The sequence below is a fragment of the Podarcis melisellensis genome (genome assembly GCF_964234715.1).
Source record: "Podarcis melisellensis genome assembly, chromosome: 2".
Lineage (NCBI taxonomy): Eukaryota > Metazoa > Chordata > Lepidosauria > Squamata > Lacertidae > Podarcis > Podarcis melisellensis.
Window position 1 is genome coordinate 55,285,976 of NC_138529.1, and position 13,608 is coordinate 55,299,583.

The 13,608-nt window shown below is 42.3% G+C and overlaps 1 protein-coding gene across 4 annotated transcripts in view; it reads left to right on the forward strand.

Moving 5' to 3' along the window:
* FNIP1 (folliculin interacting protein 1) overlaps positions 1-13,608 on the forward strand; it is an 88,523-nt gene that overhangs the window by 21,017 nt on the left and 53,898 nt on the right. The window contains exon 1 of one of the 4 annotated variants that reach the window (XM_081893106.1): positions 9,803-10,609. The exons of the other annotated variants lie outside the window; for them this stretch is intronic. Within the exon in view, the coding sequence (XP_081749232.1) occupies positions 10,599-10,609 (11 nt within the window). The 5' untranslated portion in view covers positions 9,803-10,598. Of the gene's footprint in view, positions 1-9,802; positions 10,610-13,608 lie in introns of those variants that run through there. 4 annotated transcript variants of the gene reach the window in all.

The window sequence follows — 13,608 nt, forward strand, 5'->3', positions numbered from 1 at the left end:
ACTATTTTCATGCTCACTCCAGCTCTGGTGTGCCTATGAATGCATAATGGTTGGGTCCAGTTACATATTGTATGCAATATGCCTGCAGCCACTAGCTCAATGAACCAGTGGTCATCATGCCCCATATTTCCCTCGGTGTCCTATATAATCTCTTTCCTTGGCTGTTGTTCTGCGAGTGCCATCAGCTGGGAAAGAAATACTGTGGAGGTAATGTATATTGAAGACCTCTGTAGCAGAGAATTGGTGGTGGGTTTTGCATTCCCTTCAGAATTCCATTTGCCTGCCTTTCTCCACAATGTGCAATACTGCGAGAGATTTGAAGTCGCTTCAAATATTACTATGTGACATCTGTAACCACGTGAGTGGAGATGGGTGGTTGGCTCCAGCCTCTAACCATATAATTAAACCCAGGGTTGCTGTACTTTTGCAGCTGTTTCACAATCTGATGAGATGGGCAGGCTGGGTTTAGCCATGTGGTCCAAGGAGTCAGGCATCTCCTCCAGATGGTTACAGGTACCACACTTAAGTTTTTATGTGCCTTCTGGCAGTAACCATGGCAATGAAAGCAGAAACAAGCAACAGAGTTTCTCCTTGCATTGGATCTCTTAAGTGTGGGCTTGTGGGAACTTATGCCTTGTCTCCAGTGTGGTTTAAAAGAGTCTGGAAGTCTCTAGCTTAACAGCAGAGCACAAAAGTTGCATGCCAAAGGTTCCAGCTTCAATTCATGACAACTGCAGCTAGGGTTGGGAAAGACTTATCTGAAACTCTAGAGCAGAAGTGAGGAAACTGTAACCCTCCAAATGCTTCTGGACTCTAGCTTCCACCATCCCTGATTATTGCCATCTTGTCTGGGCCTGATGGGAATTGGGAGTCCAACAACATCTGGTTCCCCATCCCTGCCCTAGAGAGCCACTGATCTAATGGAGCAGTGGGCTGACTTGATATAATGCATGTTTTATGCATTTCTGACAGTTGTGGTCCACAGGGGCTGGATTGCTGCTTTGTTTTTGCTTTCCACCCAGCCCTGAAGGCGATTCTGCAGGACTTGCAAAACTTAATTTGCAACTGTTAGTGTTCAAATAGTCTACAGTGGTACCTTGGGTTACGAGCCATCCTACTTATGAACGCTTTGGGTTACGAACTCCGCAAACCTGGAAGCAGGTGCTCCGGGTTGCGAACTTTGCAACGTACATATCCGCTTCCGGGGCCGCGGGAAGCCTATGTAGGGAATGGGCGCCTCATTCTGAAATGAATTAAGTTCGTAACCTGAGGTAGCACTGTAGAAGAAAAACACCAGCTTTTTCAGTGGAGGCTTTCAATAACTTTCATCTCAGTCTTCAGTCAGTGAATTGTGGCCTGTATTTTCTTTGACCACACACAAAGATAAACAGTTTGGGAGGCAACTGTTAAAAAAACAACCATGACCACAGCATCTGGAAAAAGAACTGGCCGTTTAATCATGGGAACAACTGCCAACTATATAAGAGAGCACTTGGTTCATACACTTGGGTGCTCAGATCCTGGCTTACTAGGCCATAGTTTAGCAACTATTTCAATAAATGGGACCACACAATGCCTCTTCACCCCTCCCTTTCACTTGCCTTCTCCCTCCTTTGGTGCTTACATCCTGATTGAATTAAACATCTGGTTTCATTGCACCTGAAAAAGGGAATTTTAGGTGGATGCCAGTTTTAGCAAGCAAGATCTTAAACTAAGTTCAAGCTGTAGTTTAAGATCTTGGTTAGTAAACAGACATTAAACCACTGTTCTCCGTCTCAGATGTAACAGCAAATGGCAGGAGGAAGGAGCCAAGATGAGGGGCAAGGAAGGACTGTCCAGTCCCATTGATTGTTTGCAATTGTTAAAATGTGGTTTGATAGACCAAGAGTGGAGTATTCAAATCAGCTTGTTATGTTTATTTGCATAAATGTATGCCTAAGGAAAGTGAGAGCTGTACGTGTATACAGTCATACCTCGGGTTGAAGTTGCTTCAGGTTAAGCCTTTTCGGGTTGCGTTACTTCCGGGTTTCGCCGCATGCGCAGACGCTCAAAATGACATCATGCATGGAAGCGGCGTTCGCTTCAGAATGCGAACGGGGCTCCGGAACAGATCCCATTCACATCCAGAGGTACCACTGTAGAAGGAAAAGTTGTGAACTGATGAGGGAAAATATGATGCTACATCATCATATATGTACCTTAAAACCAAAAGGACATTTTAACGAAACACATCCAATTAACATGGCTCAAGATTGACATACTGTACCCATCTTAGTCCTTGACTTGTGTCTGCTTCTGGTTATGAAGACAATGTGGGGTGTGTTTACTTAAATGTAAGTCTGATTAACCTTAGTAGGATACCAATACACTTTTATTAGTTGGATACTTTCAATAAACTACCAGGGGTCATCAGACTTTTTCAGCAGGGGGGCTGGTCCACTGTGCCTCAGATCTTGTGGGGGGCCGGACTATATTTTGAAAAAATATATATGAATGAATTCCTATGCCCCACAAATAACCCAGAGATGCATTTTAAATAAAAGCACACATTCTACTCAAGTAAAACCACCAGGCAGGCCCCACAAATAACCCAGAAATGCATTTTAAATAAAAGGATACATTCCACTCATGTAAAAACACGATGATTCCCTGACCGTCCGCAGGCCGGATTTAGAAGGTGATTGGGTTGGATCCAGCCCCCGGGCCTTGGATTGCCTACCCATGAACTATGTATATGGGTATAGTATATACCCATGTATATATCTTCAGCATATACTCAAATCCCACCTTCCATTAATTGTTGCTTTTAAAATTGAAGAGCACAGCATAGACTTGATTGCACATGTATAATCTATCTTGCGCCAGTCTTGATGAGAAAAGACTTTAAGATGGTGTTTTTTTCCAATTTGTATTGAATAATACTTTGAACTTAAGGGAGAAACCACGACTTTAACAATAAAGCTGAAGTTGATGATGCTTTTTGAGAGATGAATGGCCTGGCCATAAAGCTAAGCTATGGAGATGTTTTTTTTAGCTAACCATAAGTTGGCCCACAGACAATCAGACAAACCATGACTTGCATCTCCAAAGCTTGGCTTGTTTTCCAGCTGCTCTTTCCTCATGCCTTTGCAGCTTGGTAAACATGTGGGGTGGTGTTGTGATTTAGACTTATGACACTTCTAACCTAAAATGTCTCCAGGCAACTTACATCCAAGTGACTTAAACAGAGTAGGCAACTGATGTCCACAGTCATTTTTAAAATGGCAAATTTTAGTTGAGAATTGTTGTTATTATTATTAGTAGTAGTAGTAGTAGCAGTAATAACATCAATATTGCTTCTTGTTTGGTAGTGCTGGTTGAAATGTAAGAGCTAGTATCATATTTTGTGCTTCTAATAGTGTCAACTTACCAACACTCTGTAACCGTCTCTTTCCAAATCTGACTGACAAATACTTGTCTGGAGATTGATTTGCTTCTCAATTATCACCCAGTCACAAGTGCAGTCTCTTTAATCAATTATATGGGTAGAGATTACAGCCAAGGAGAGCTCACAGGCTTCCATTAAGCCAGATCACTTTCGGAGGAAAGGCAATTTTCTCTATAAGATTTGATTAGTGATCAAATCTTGTGCTGCAGGGTGTGTAAAATTATCCCTCTGCATACAGGTTGGTTTACCAGTTCTGACCACCTCTGCTGCATGGGTTGGGCTCCATGGGTGTACGTCTTTTGTGATGCTTTTACACTGAAGCAAAACTGTTAATGCACAGTGCTTTAAGGAAGAGGTCACACTCTGAGGATGAAGGAGAAAGTCCTCTGTGTGACCACAGAGTGGCACCCACAGGGAACTATCAGCTATGCGACTTTCCCAGTCCTACCTGCAGTGGTGGGGTGGTAAATTTTGTAGGGCAGGAGCTTACAGATGTGCCCCCAAGAAGAGTCCAAAAATGTAGTCAGCAATATTGATTCCTCTGCATACACATACACTCCGCAACCCATTGTAATACACAGTACCCAACTTATTAGGATCAGCATGACAGCCATCCTAAGCATTGTTTCCTGTAAGACTCCCGCCCTGTTGAAATCAGTGATGTTTACTTCTAACTGCATAGATTCAACCTGGGAAATGCACAGAAGTGACTTATCTGGGGGGAGCTGCTGCAGCAATAACCGCCTTCTAGGAGTATCATTACTGCTTAGCAGGAGGAGGTGCAAGTCAGCAGTGAGGTTGGGGCCACGCAGGTACAACAGAGGGCGCGCCACATTGGCTCTGCTGCTACACCAGCTTAATCCTTCACCCACAGCCTCTGCCCTCTTCCTTTTGGCAAGTGGCAGTGTCAGTGCTGCCTGGAGGCTATTGCTGCCACTCCGAGAACACACCTGACTTTAGCCTTTAGCTATGAATTAGATATATTGCAAGTAAGTGTTACTGCTTAAGCTGCTAGCCTAAAATAGGAACACCATCAAATAAAAGGGAAGAAAAATCTAGCCTCTGATTATTTCCCACATATTCTGACTTCCTCTGAAAGCCTTTTTATTATTTAAAGGCATTAAGGGCTGTCAAGTTACCCTGGTTTTCCAGTGGATGGCTTTGTTGTTCCTGCTCTGTAAAAGAAGATCACAAAGTTGCATTCATCAGCATTTCCTTCTCCACTATACCACTGCCTAAAAATGAAGAGATGTGTTTTTAAGCTGCTTCATAAAAGGAATCACTGTGACAGATTGGATATTTCCTGAACTGGGGCACCACCACCAATAAGGTCCTGTTTCTCCAGTATTGCATGTTTCTCATGCATTTCTTCAGGCACAAACATGGGCACATTTTCACACTCATGTGTCGGTTTCATGTCCATTCCATATGCACCCTCAAGTCCCAGGGAAATGCACAAGCGCAGATGCTTGTCCACAAAGAAGCACATCCTTACAATGATCTCAGCAGGCCAAGTTAATAAAACAAAAGGGAAGCCTCTGGATTCTCCCTCTCTGCCTTAGGTCATCAAATCAGTCTTGGAAAGAAAGTACAAGTACTCTCTTCTTTCCTTGTCACAGGTTGAATACAGTCATACCACAAGTTGCGTTTGCTTCACATTGCATTTTTTCAGGTTACGAATGCGGCAAACCTGGAAGTGTTTACTTCCGAGTTCGCTGCTTCGCGCATGCGCAGAAGTGATCTTTCGCGTCACACGCAGAAGCGGCACTCTACTTACGGACTTTTCGGGGTGCGAACGGCACCCCAGAACGGATCATGTCTGTAAGTAGAGGCACCACTGTAGATGAAATCTTTTTCCTTGGAGCAGGATGGATGGAAAGCCACTATCAGATGTTTGTCCAATTCAGTTCTGCTGCTGAAAACAAATTCTTCGGTTCACAATATACTCAAAGGCATACTCATTGTTTGTTTTTGTTTTTTAAATCTAGTTGTACCGTATGTTTTTTGCACCTGGCTGGAGTTGATAGATTTTGGGATTCTAGTAATAAAAGACAAGTCCACTCAGTGCCAACCTGGGGTTAAATAAACCACTGTTCTGATCAAGAGGTGGCATCGTTGTTGACCTCCCCACTAAACTCATTTATGCAAATTGTTGCTTATGAAAACAAGAATAGTAGTTTGTGCAAATGAGGGCCAGGTGAGCCATATCAGTGGCCTTTACTATAAGGACCTATGCCTGCATCTTCATTTGGTCCACTTTTCCCCTTGTTTCTCAACAAAATATTTATTTTATTTTTTATTTTTATTTTTTTTACCGACAGCGTGACTGTTGTCTGGTAAAACGGGTTAGGAAATGAAAACAGAAGGGCAAGCAATGAGTTAAAACAGAGTCAACTGAATCGTACACAAAACCAACTTGCAAAGAAAAGTGCGCACACTCTTTTTAAAAATGTAACAAGACAGATCAGGCTCTGATCTTGAGACAGGCAAGGCGTCCCTCTTCCCCGTCATTGTGAGATGCACAGATAGCAACCTCAGCAAGAATGACCCAAGAGGAATTTTGCACTAGTATTTTTCCTTCCCAAAAATCTTTCCGTTAAAGGCACACAACACTGTACTATTCACACTTTCATTTTAATAGCTCTGGGGAAAGATTATTCAGCTCCCTGAATAGCTTGGGGGTGCACAATAAAATAACTGTTCGACTGGGGGGAAAATGCTCTGTTGTCTTGCAGTACCAGTTGGTATTATGTAGGCTTGTTTGGTGTCTATTTATAATAGATTGCAATTGGGAACTGGATACAAAACAAACACTGGCGCTCCAGTGTGGCTTAACTTTATATCAAATTCTTTCTTGGCTAGTTTATTTTTAGATTATCTATCTTTGACTTACAGATGCATCATTAAGCGACACACCTTTAAAGAAAGCTGTATCTTCTCTAGCATCTACCAATGATAACTTGTGAGATAGGAAAATAAACTCAGTTTCAACCTTTCCCAGTACTGCTTTTTGAACTTTTGGGGATTGCAGAATAGAGCAAGGCCATTGAACTGTCAAGTTCAGGTAGAACACATAGCTTATTTTAGGTATTTGGGAGACTCTTTGGGACAATTGTATGTCCTTTGCATCTCTTCTGCTGTTGGTTACTCTGTTTACATTTTTTTGAGGTTGGTCTTCATTCCCTAAGGCTTTAGCAGAAATCCATTCACATAGTTTCCTGGTCACTTACTAGACAGCAGTTGTGTTTTGGATTTTTAAAAAAAGCTCTTTTATGTCTATGCGTGTCAAAGTGAGGTAATATGGAAACTTACTCCTGTAAATAAATATTTACATAATGCACTGGTCTCAGTAACGTCTCACCATTACATTGCTCCCTGGAGAAAAGGTCACTTTTGACATCATTAATCTTTTGAGGGCAAGATACATGCTCACAGATAACATGGGTTTCGTTTTAGCAGTTAGGGTGTCGCTGAATATAGGCTGTGCTTGTTTTCCTTCCTAACAGAATGCAGCCAAAGTTAAACACTTCTGTGTGCCACTTATTTCATTGGGAATTAAACATTTCTAACCTTTGGCAGCATTGTGCCTGTTAAGAATGAGCTTTGCTGAGTCAGGCCAGAGAACTCTGGGAGCTGTAGTTCTGTGAGGGGAACTGGGGCTCCTAACAGCTCTGAGCATCCTTTACAAACTAAAGCTCTCAGAAGTCGTTTGGGGAAGCCATAACTCTTCAAAGTGGTATCACTGATAGCACAGTCCATAGACCACTAGACTCAAGCCCCATGTCGGGCAAAAGATTCCTGCATTGCAGAGGGACGGGTTAGATGACCCTCACGGTCCCTTTCAATTCTACAATTCATAGTGCTTTAAATGTATGGTGGGAATGTGGCCTAGATTTACACGACAGGCAAAATTGTATTTGTCCAGGTCTCTTTTTTTAAAACCTGATTGTGTTGATGCTGTCTGGAGATTAGGCTCAGTGTTGCTTTTAAAATAGTAATAATAATAATAATAATAATAATAATAATAATAATAATAATAATAATAATATTATTATTATAATGGTGATGATGATGGAGGCAATTCTGGTTTGTTCTTTATGGTTGTTTATGGTTGCATTTGGATGTGGAAATTATTGTGTTTGTTTTCCAGGATATAGTCCTAGCACTTCTATCCCAGATTCTGTCATTTCTTTTGCATTGTATTACCTGTTGTGTTGTGACTTTGTAGTCAATATACTACCATATTTTGCTAAATTTTAAATGGCAGGAAAGGACTGTATGCTGGTGTACCGCCCCAATTTTGGTCGTGTGAAATTACACAGCAAATCTCCCGCCATTTTCCTGGATAACAGGGTTGAAGAAAGTGTGTGTGTGTGTGTGTGTGTAAGCAAATAACATGGAAATGAGCACTAAACTTCCACTAGCTTTCCAGAAGTGGTTTTTACGTTGTGTGAAAGATCACATAACACTTGGAAATTATCAGGTAAGGAAAAATTGGTGAAACCAAAGAAGGTTGATAGAACGGAGCCTGTATTGTATGTTGTGTTGTAATCTGCCCTATGCTCATAGGTGCCATCGGGGGGAGAGGGAAACAGGGAGCCAAAGGCTCCCCCCAAAATTTTAAGGAGCGGGCTGGGTTTCCCCAAACTTCTGTGGCAGCTGTGTTCACACACTGCAGGGCATGCTTATGTCACGTGCACAAGATGCGGAGTGTGCACACAACATGTTAGCACGCCCTGTAGCATGTGTGCTTGATGTCAGCATGCCGCACAGTGTGCTTACGTCACGCAGCCCCAACCCCCTCAATTGCGGGAGCGAGGTGGTGTGGTTGCCTGTGCTCCAGTCTGGAGGAAGGGTAGAGTATAAAAGCTCTGAAGCAAACAAATAGCGCTTTGGCATATGGCATGGTGGGGAGAGCTATTTGATATGCCCAAACCCCAGTTCTGTGTGAGAAACTAATCACATGGTTCTTTGGAGCCTGCGCCATGTGGCTTCTCTGGAGGCACTTGCTGTACTTCAGTGGAATTCACGAAAGGAGTTAGGAAATCCCTTGAAGTGGAATCTTAAGACTTCAGGACTCCATCAATGGCATAATGCAAATACACACAGAGTTCTCAGATGGAAAACTACTGGTGAAGTGAATTAAAAATGTGTTAGACTCCTGGGAAATTCCGTCCCATAATGTGTAAAAAGTTAAGGAGGGCTTCTCACAAAAAATATTGACATTTTACAGAATACCTTTTTGAGGGGGAAATGGCCATTTAACATTTTTTAAAATGTCTTTCTCTGTTTTACTGTATTTTAACCTTATTAGGTAAATATGTTTCTGAGAACAGATGTCAGATTAATTATGTCTTTAATTCCCCGCATTAGATGTTTACAAATATTTTTTGGGTGTTTTAAGGGGGCAATTTGTATTAAAGCATATGGTTGATTTTTCTTTTGACAATGTAATTATATATATGTATATTTAAAAGATAAAGATTTGTTGACAATCTCTCATTTCAAGCTTTAAAAAACCAGCAATCCTGAATTACTACTTTTACTCACGTTAGCCTTTGCATGTTGACTCTTGAAATTATACATAGTTAAGGAAATGTGAAAGAGGGTTGGGAAAGATAGGCTATACCACCTTTGGGGCTGCAATCCCATATGTACCTACTTAATTGGCAGTGAACCCCATTGAACTCAATAGGACTTACTTCTTTGTAGACAGGAGTGTGTTGGATTGTACTGCCAAGCACACAGGACCCCATGGCTTGCGCTTTTCCTTCCATCCAAGATTTTAAGTCAAAGCCTAAAAGATTTGCTTTTCATTCCTAGAACAGCCCTCCCTCTATCTTTGTGTTTTGCCCCAAGAGCAGTTATGAAACCTTGTTTACAGCAAGGAAGCTGGACACAATTTCTAAATGGGTCTATAGCTGTACATTGCTATCCAATTGTGTGTGTGTGTGTGTGGCAGTTTCTGGGGTTTCACTTGTAATATTAATGAGCCGTTAGAGAGCAAACAGTGCCTCCTTTGTTCCTATAGAAGATCCAGTCTGGGGAGGGCCGGAGGGTGAAAATTTCATGGGAGAGAAAAATAATAAATCTTTAAACTGAAATTTTCTGGCATGCTGCACTGGTCTGTGCCAGAGCTTTGAAGAAGAAGGCATAATCAGAAGCAGAGTTTCCCCACTCGTGCTAAATAATAAATCAGACACCCAAACAAGAGCCCCACATGGGTTAATGGCCTTATTTTCATGGTGAAATCTGCATGCATGTATCTAAGGCAGAGCCGGGATTGGCTGGCAAGCTCATTGCAGATCCAGGTGGCATATACTGACAGCTCCGGGTCACATGATGGCTATTAGGGCTTGCTTTTCCACTCATCTGGCTGAGCTTGTCAGCGAGGGTTGAACGCAGGCATCCTGCAGCTCCAAGGAATGTAGAAAATGAGAGGAGGGGAAAGGAGGGAGGTCGTGAGAGAGGAGGCTGCTTTGTTGTCTTTCTCCCTTCGATCAGTCTGAATTTCTGACAAGCGTGGACCACGGATGTGCGGAATTGCAGCCGCAGCTGCCAGGAGACCCTGGTCATGAGGCTCAACCCATATCGGTTTCGCCAAAGGAGGAGGATAGATTAAACTGGCATGTACAGTCTGCATTGGCTGCCAAGGGGGCACTTAGCTCGCTGATGAATTAGATTGATCTTCTGTCCTCTGCAGTAATACCCCCGAGGAAACAAAGGAGCTGGAAAAAACAGGCAGTGTTTGCTGTAGTAAAATTCTGGACTGATCAACAGAATGGAAAGGCGGGGTCCCGGTTATGAAACTATAAGGCAGCATTCATATGTGGATCCTTGGGCAAACGCGTGGATTCTGCTTCGGGGACCTGTTTCTTTTCTTCAAGGGTTTTTCCCTTCTCCTCTCTTTTTGTAATCCTGCCTTTTAAGATTAAGGCTGCCCTCCTCGTCCTCGTGTCCTGTCCCCCCCCCCCGCTGCCTCTCCTTTTCGTGCTACAGCATGGAACATCTTTTGTTTCAGTTAAATTCAGTCCTCTCGGTCTGTCACCTGACAGTCTTGTGGTTCTGGATGAATGTGGTTCATTTCTATTATTAACCTGGGTTGGCAGCTGGTCCTCCTAACAGGAGTTTATAGAGATTCCGAAAAGTGGAGCTTGCTTAAGGGAGAAAGATGCTTCCCAGGTATGAAATAAATACTATGATCTGGACATTCTTTTCAGTGGCAGACTTGCTAAATAAATATGTGTATATATTTGAAGTTGTCCTATTTTATGCTGTAGAAATAATTATGCTCTTTGGGGAGGGGATAGCTCTGTACTACACCACTATTTTAAAATGAATGTATATAATCTGTTGTTTTTCCTAAGGCATTTTGTGTTGTAGTGAAAGATTATGAAACGGTGCCTGGAACACTAGTGGTTGTAACCCTGGTGGATTAATCTTGTTTAGGTGGGACTTCCTCCGTAATAAGGATTATTTCCTAAAATAATCAACTGGTGAAAGTGGGACAGGTGCTTTTTTGATGGTATCTTTTTAAAAAACAGCTCCGCAACACACACACACCGCACCACCTGAATTTCTAAGACCTGTTCTACTCCAAGTTAAACCTGTTTAAATCCTATTAATTTGACTATGAGGCATTGAAGCACATAGTTCACTTTCCTATTTGAAATTAATGAAACTTAAAAAGTACTTAACTTTGGCTGGATAGTGCCCCCCCGGCAAGTTTTTACATTTAATATTAAAGCAGTAGAATCGTTAGAGCATCAATATATGATTTAATTATACCTATCAAGAGCTGTTATATTGCTTTGAAAAACAGGGAAGAGGAAGACCTGACTATGGAAAATTTAACCTCAGGATCCCTTAGTAGGGATGCAAAAAACCTGAATAGAGATCTGACTTTGAATCAAATTATCAAAAATAAAATAGGGACTAACAGGTGGGAGATACATATGAAAATAAACTGAAGTTAGTTTCATTTCAATCAGTCATGTAGAGAACAGCCAGAAGTTAAGGTCGAGGAGTGTCTAGAGGCAGCAAATAAAATCTGGGTTTTATTGCTGTTCTTATTGCAGAATGCATTATTTCTTTCCATGTGGTAGTGAAATAGTATACGCAAAGAAGTCCAGGCTTCTTTGACCATAACTTGTGCATCTGTCTTTACAAATTGTTGCTAAGCTAATGGGCAAGTCCAACAGATCAGATTTTACACTTGCACCTTAAAAGGCACAAGTGTAATAAGCTTGTGTAATATTAAACATTAGTTGGAAAAGATGGTACCACATTCGTAAATTTAGATTTATACATGTGGAATGCAAGAGTGGCCTGTCTCTGGGCAGAGACAGGAGTTATGTCCTTCCCCATCATCACCTCTGCCCTACATAAAATAATCAAGCATTTTACAAGCCAATCTGAACTTTGGAATAAGACAAATTCATTTCTAGCCTTTAGAAAAGTCTTCAAGAAGTGAAGCAGGATTCCTAGCAACCAGGTTATAGTTCCCCTAACTCAGTATTTCCCCCACAATTAACCAGACCTTTCTATGGGCGCTAAAGTTAGCCACTGGCTTTGCAACTTTGATCCAGGCCTAGTTCAGTCTCAGGAGAAAGGGGACACATGCCCCCTGCGACAGCTATCTCAGGTTGGGAGTCTTTGTGGTGCTGGAGAGAGTCACATCCTCCTCCCTTGGAGGCGAGAGAAGACTGTTGAAAAGCAGTCGGGTCTCGCTAAATTTGGGAGGCTTCCCAGACATCGTGAGACTCCATATAGAAATTATTGTGCTGGCTAATGTTTCCTTCCTAGGTGATTGTTACAGAGTAATGACAATAAAGTGGGAGAGGTCTTAACCAGCAGGCACTGTGACTGAAAGAGTTTCAGATGAGGATCAAATGTCACCAGCTGACTTGGTTCCAAGTCTGCTTTGGATTCTAACACTGTGTAGCAGTCGCCACAACTTTGTGTTATCTTGGCAAACATGGAACATAAAGCCACATTTGACAAGATAATAGCAATGCAGAAGTAGACTGGAACTTGAGGGGGAAGATTAGTTAGAGGGACAACTGAAGGCTTAACCTTCCTTTGTCCACTGATTCACCCAGGCAAATGGGAACTATTTTTCCCAGTTCAGAGCCCAGAATATGGGCACACGGTAGCAAACCATATAGGGGCAGGGTACTTAACCTTGGTGAGCAGATTGTGGCCTGTAGGTCCTGATTCTTGCTGCCTCAGCATTTCAATGCAACCAACTACATAGGTTTTATTTATATCTCACCTTTCTATAAACCCCATTTATATTCCGCCGTTCCTCAAATGCTATCAAGGTGGCTGGCATGCACCCCCCTATTTTATCTCCACAATAACCCTGTGAGGTGGGTTAGGCTAGTAATAATAATAATAATAATAATAATTTATTATTTATACCCCGCCCATCTGGCTGAGTTTCCCCAGCCACACTGGGCGGCTAATCAGTGTTAAAAACAGTACAGCATTACACATTAAAAACTTCCCTGAACAGGGCTGCCTTAAGATGTTTTCTGAATGTCAGGTAATTCTTTATCTCTTTGACATCTGATGGGAGGGCGTTCCACAGGCTAGGAGGCAGTGACTGGCCTATTGTCACCCAGTGATGTACATGGTGAGTGAGGATTCGAACCCTGACCTCCAAGGTCCTAGTCTGACAGCTCTAACCATTGCATCACACGCTGTAGTGGCATTGTCAATGCTGGGAGCTACATATCCATTAGCAATGCTACAATCCTGTGCACAATTTAGGTCCTTTTGAGAGAAGTTGGATTTAAAGAACATAAACATTTGTTAGTAACTACTGGCTTACTGTTAGTGATGCGGTGAGTATTGTCACTGTTTATTCCTCTCTCCTCCTTCATAGGAGGAAGTGTTCAGTCCACAGGTCTCATAATCCACTGTTGGGTTCTAACCAATAATTTAGCAATCCCTGTGATAGTCAACTCTTCCAGGTGCTATAGTGTTGTATTATTCCAGGCACAGGCAAACAGCCCTCCAGATGTTTTGCGACTACAACTCCCACCATCCCTGACCACTGGTCCTGTTAGCTAGGGATGATGGGAGTTGTAGTCCCAAAACATCTGGAGGGCCGAGTTTGCCTATGCCTGTATTATTCCCACCTCAACCTCAGTTTGCCATACTTTTGGTCACAAATT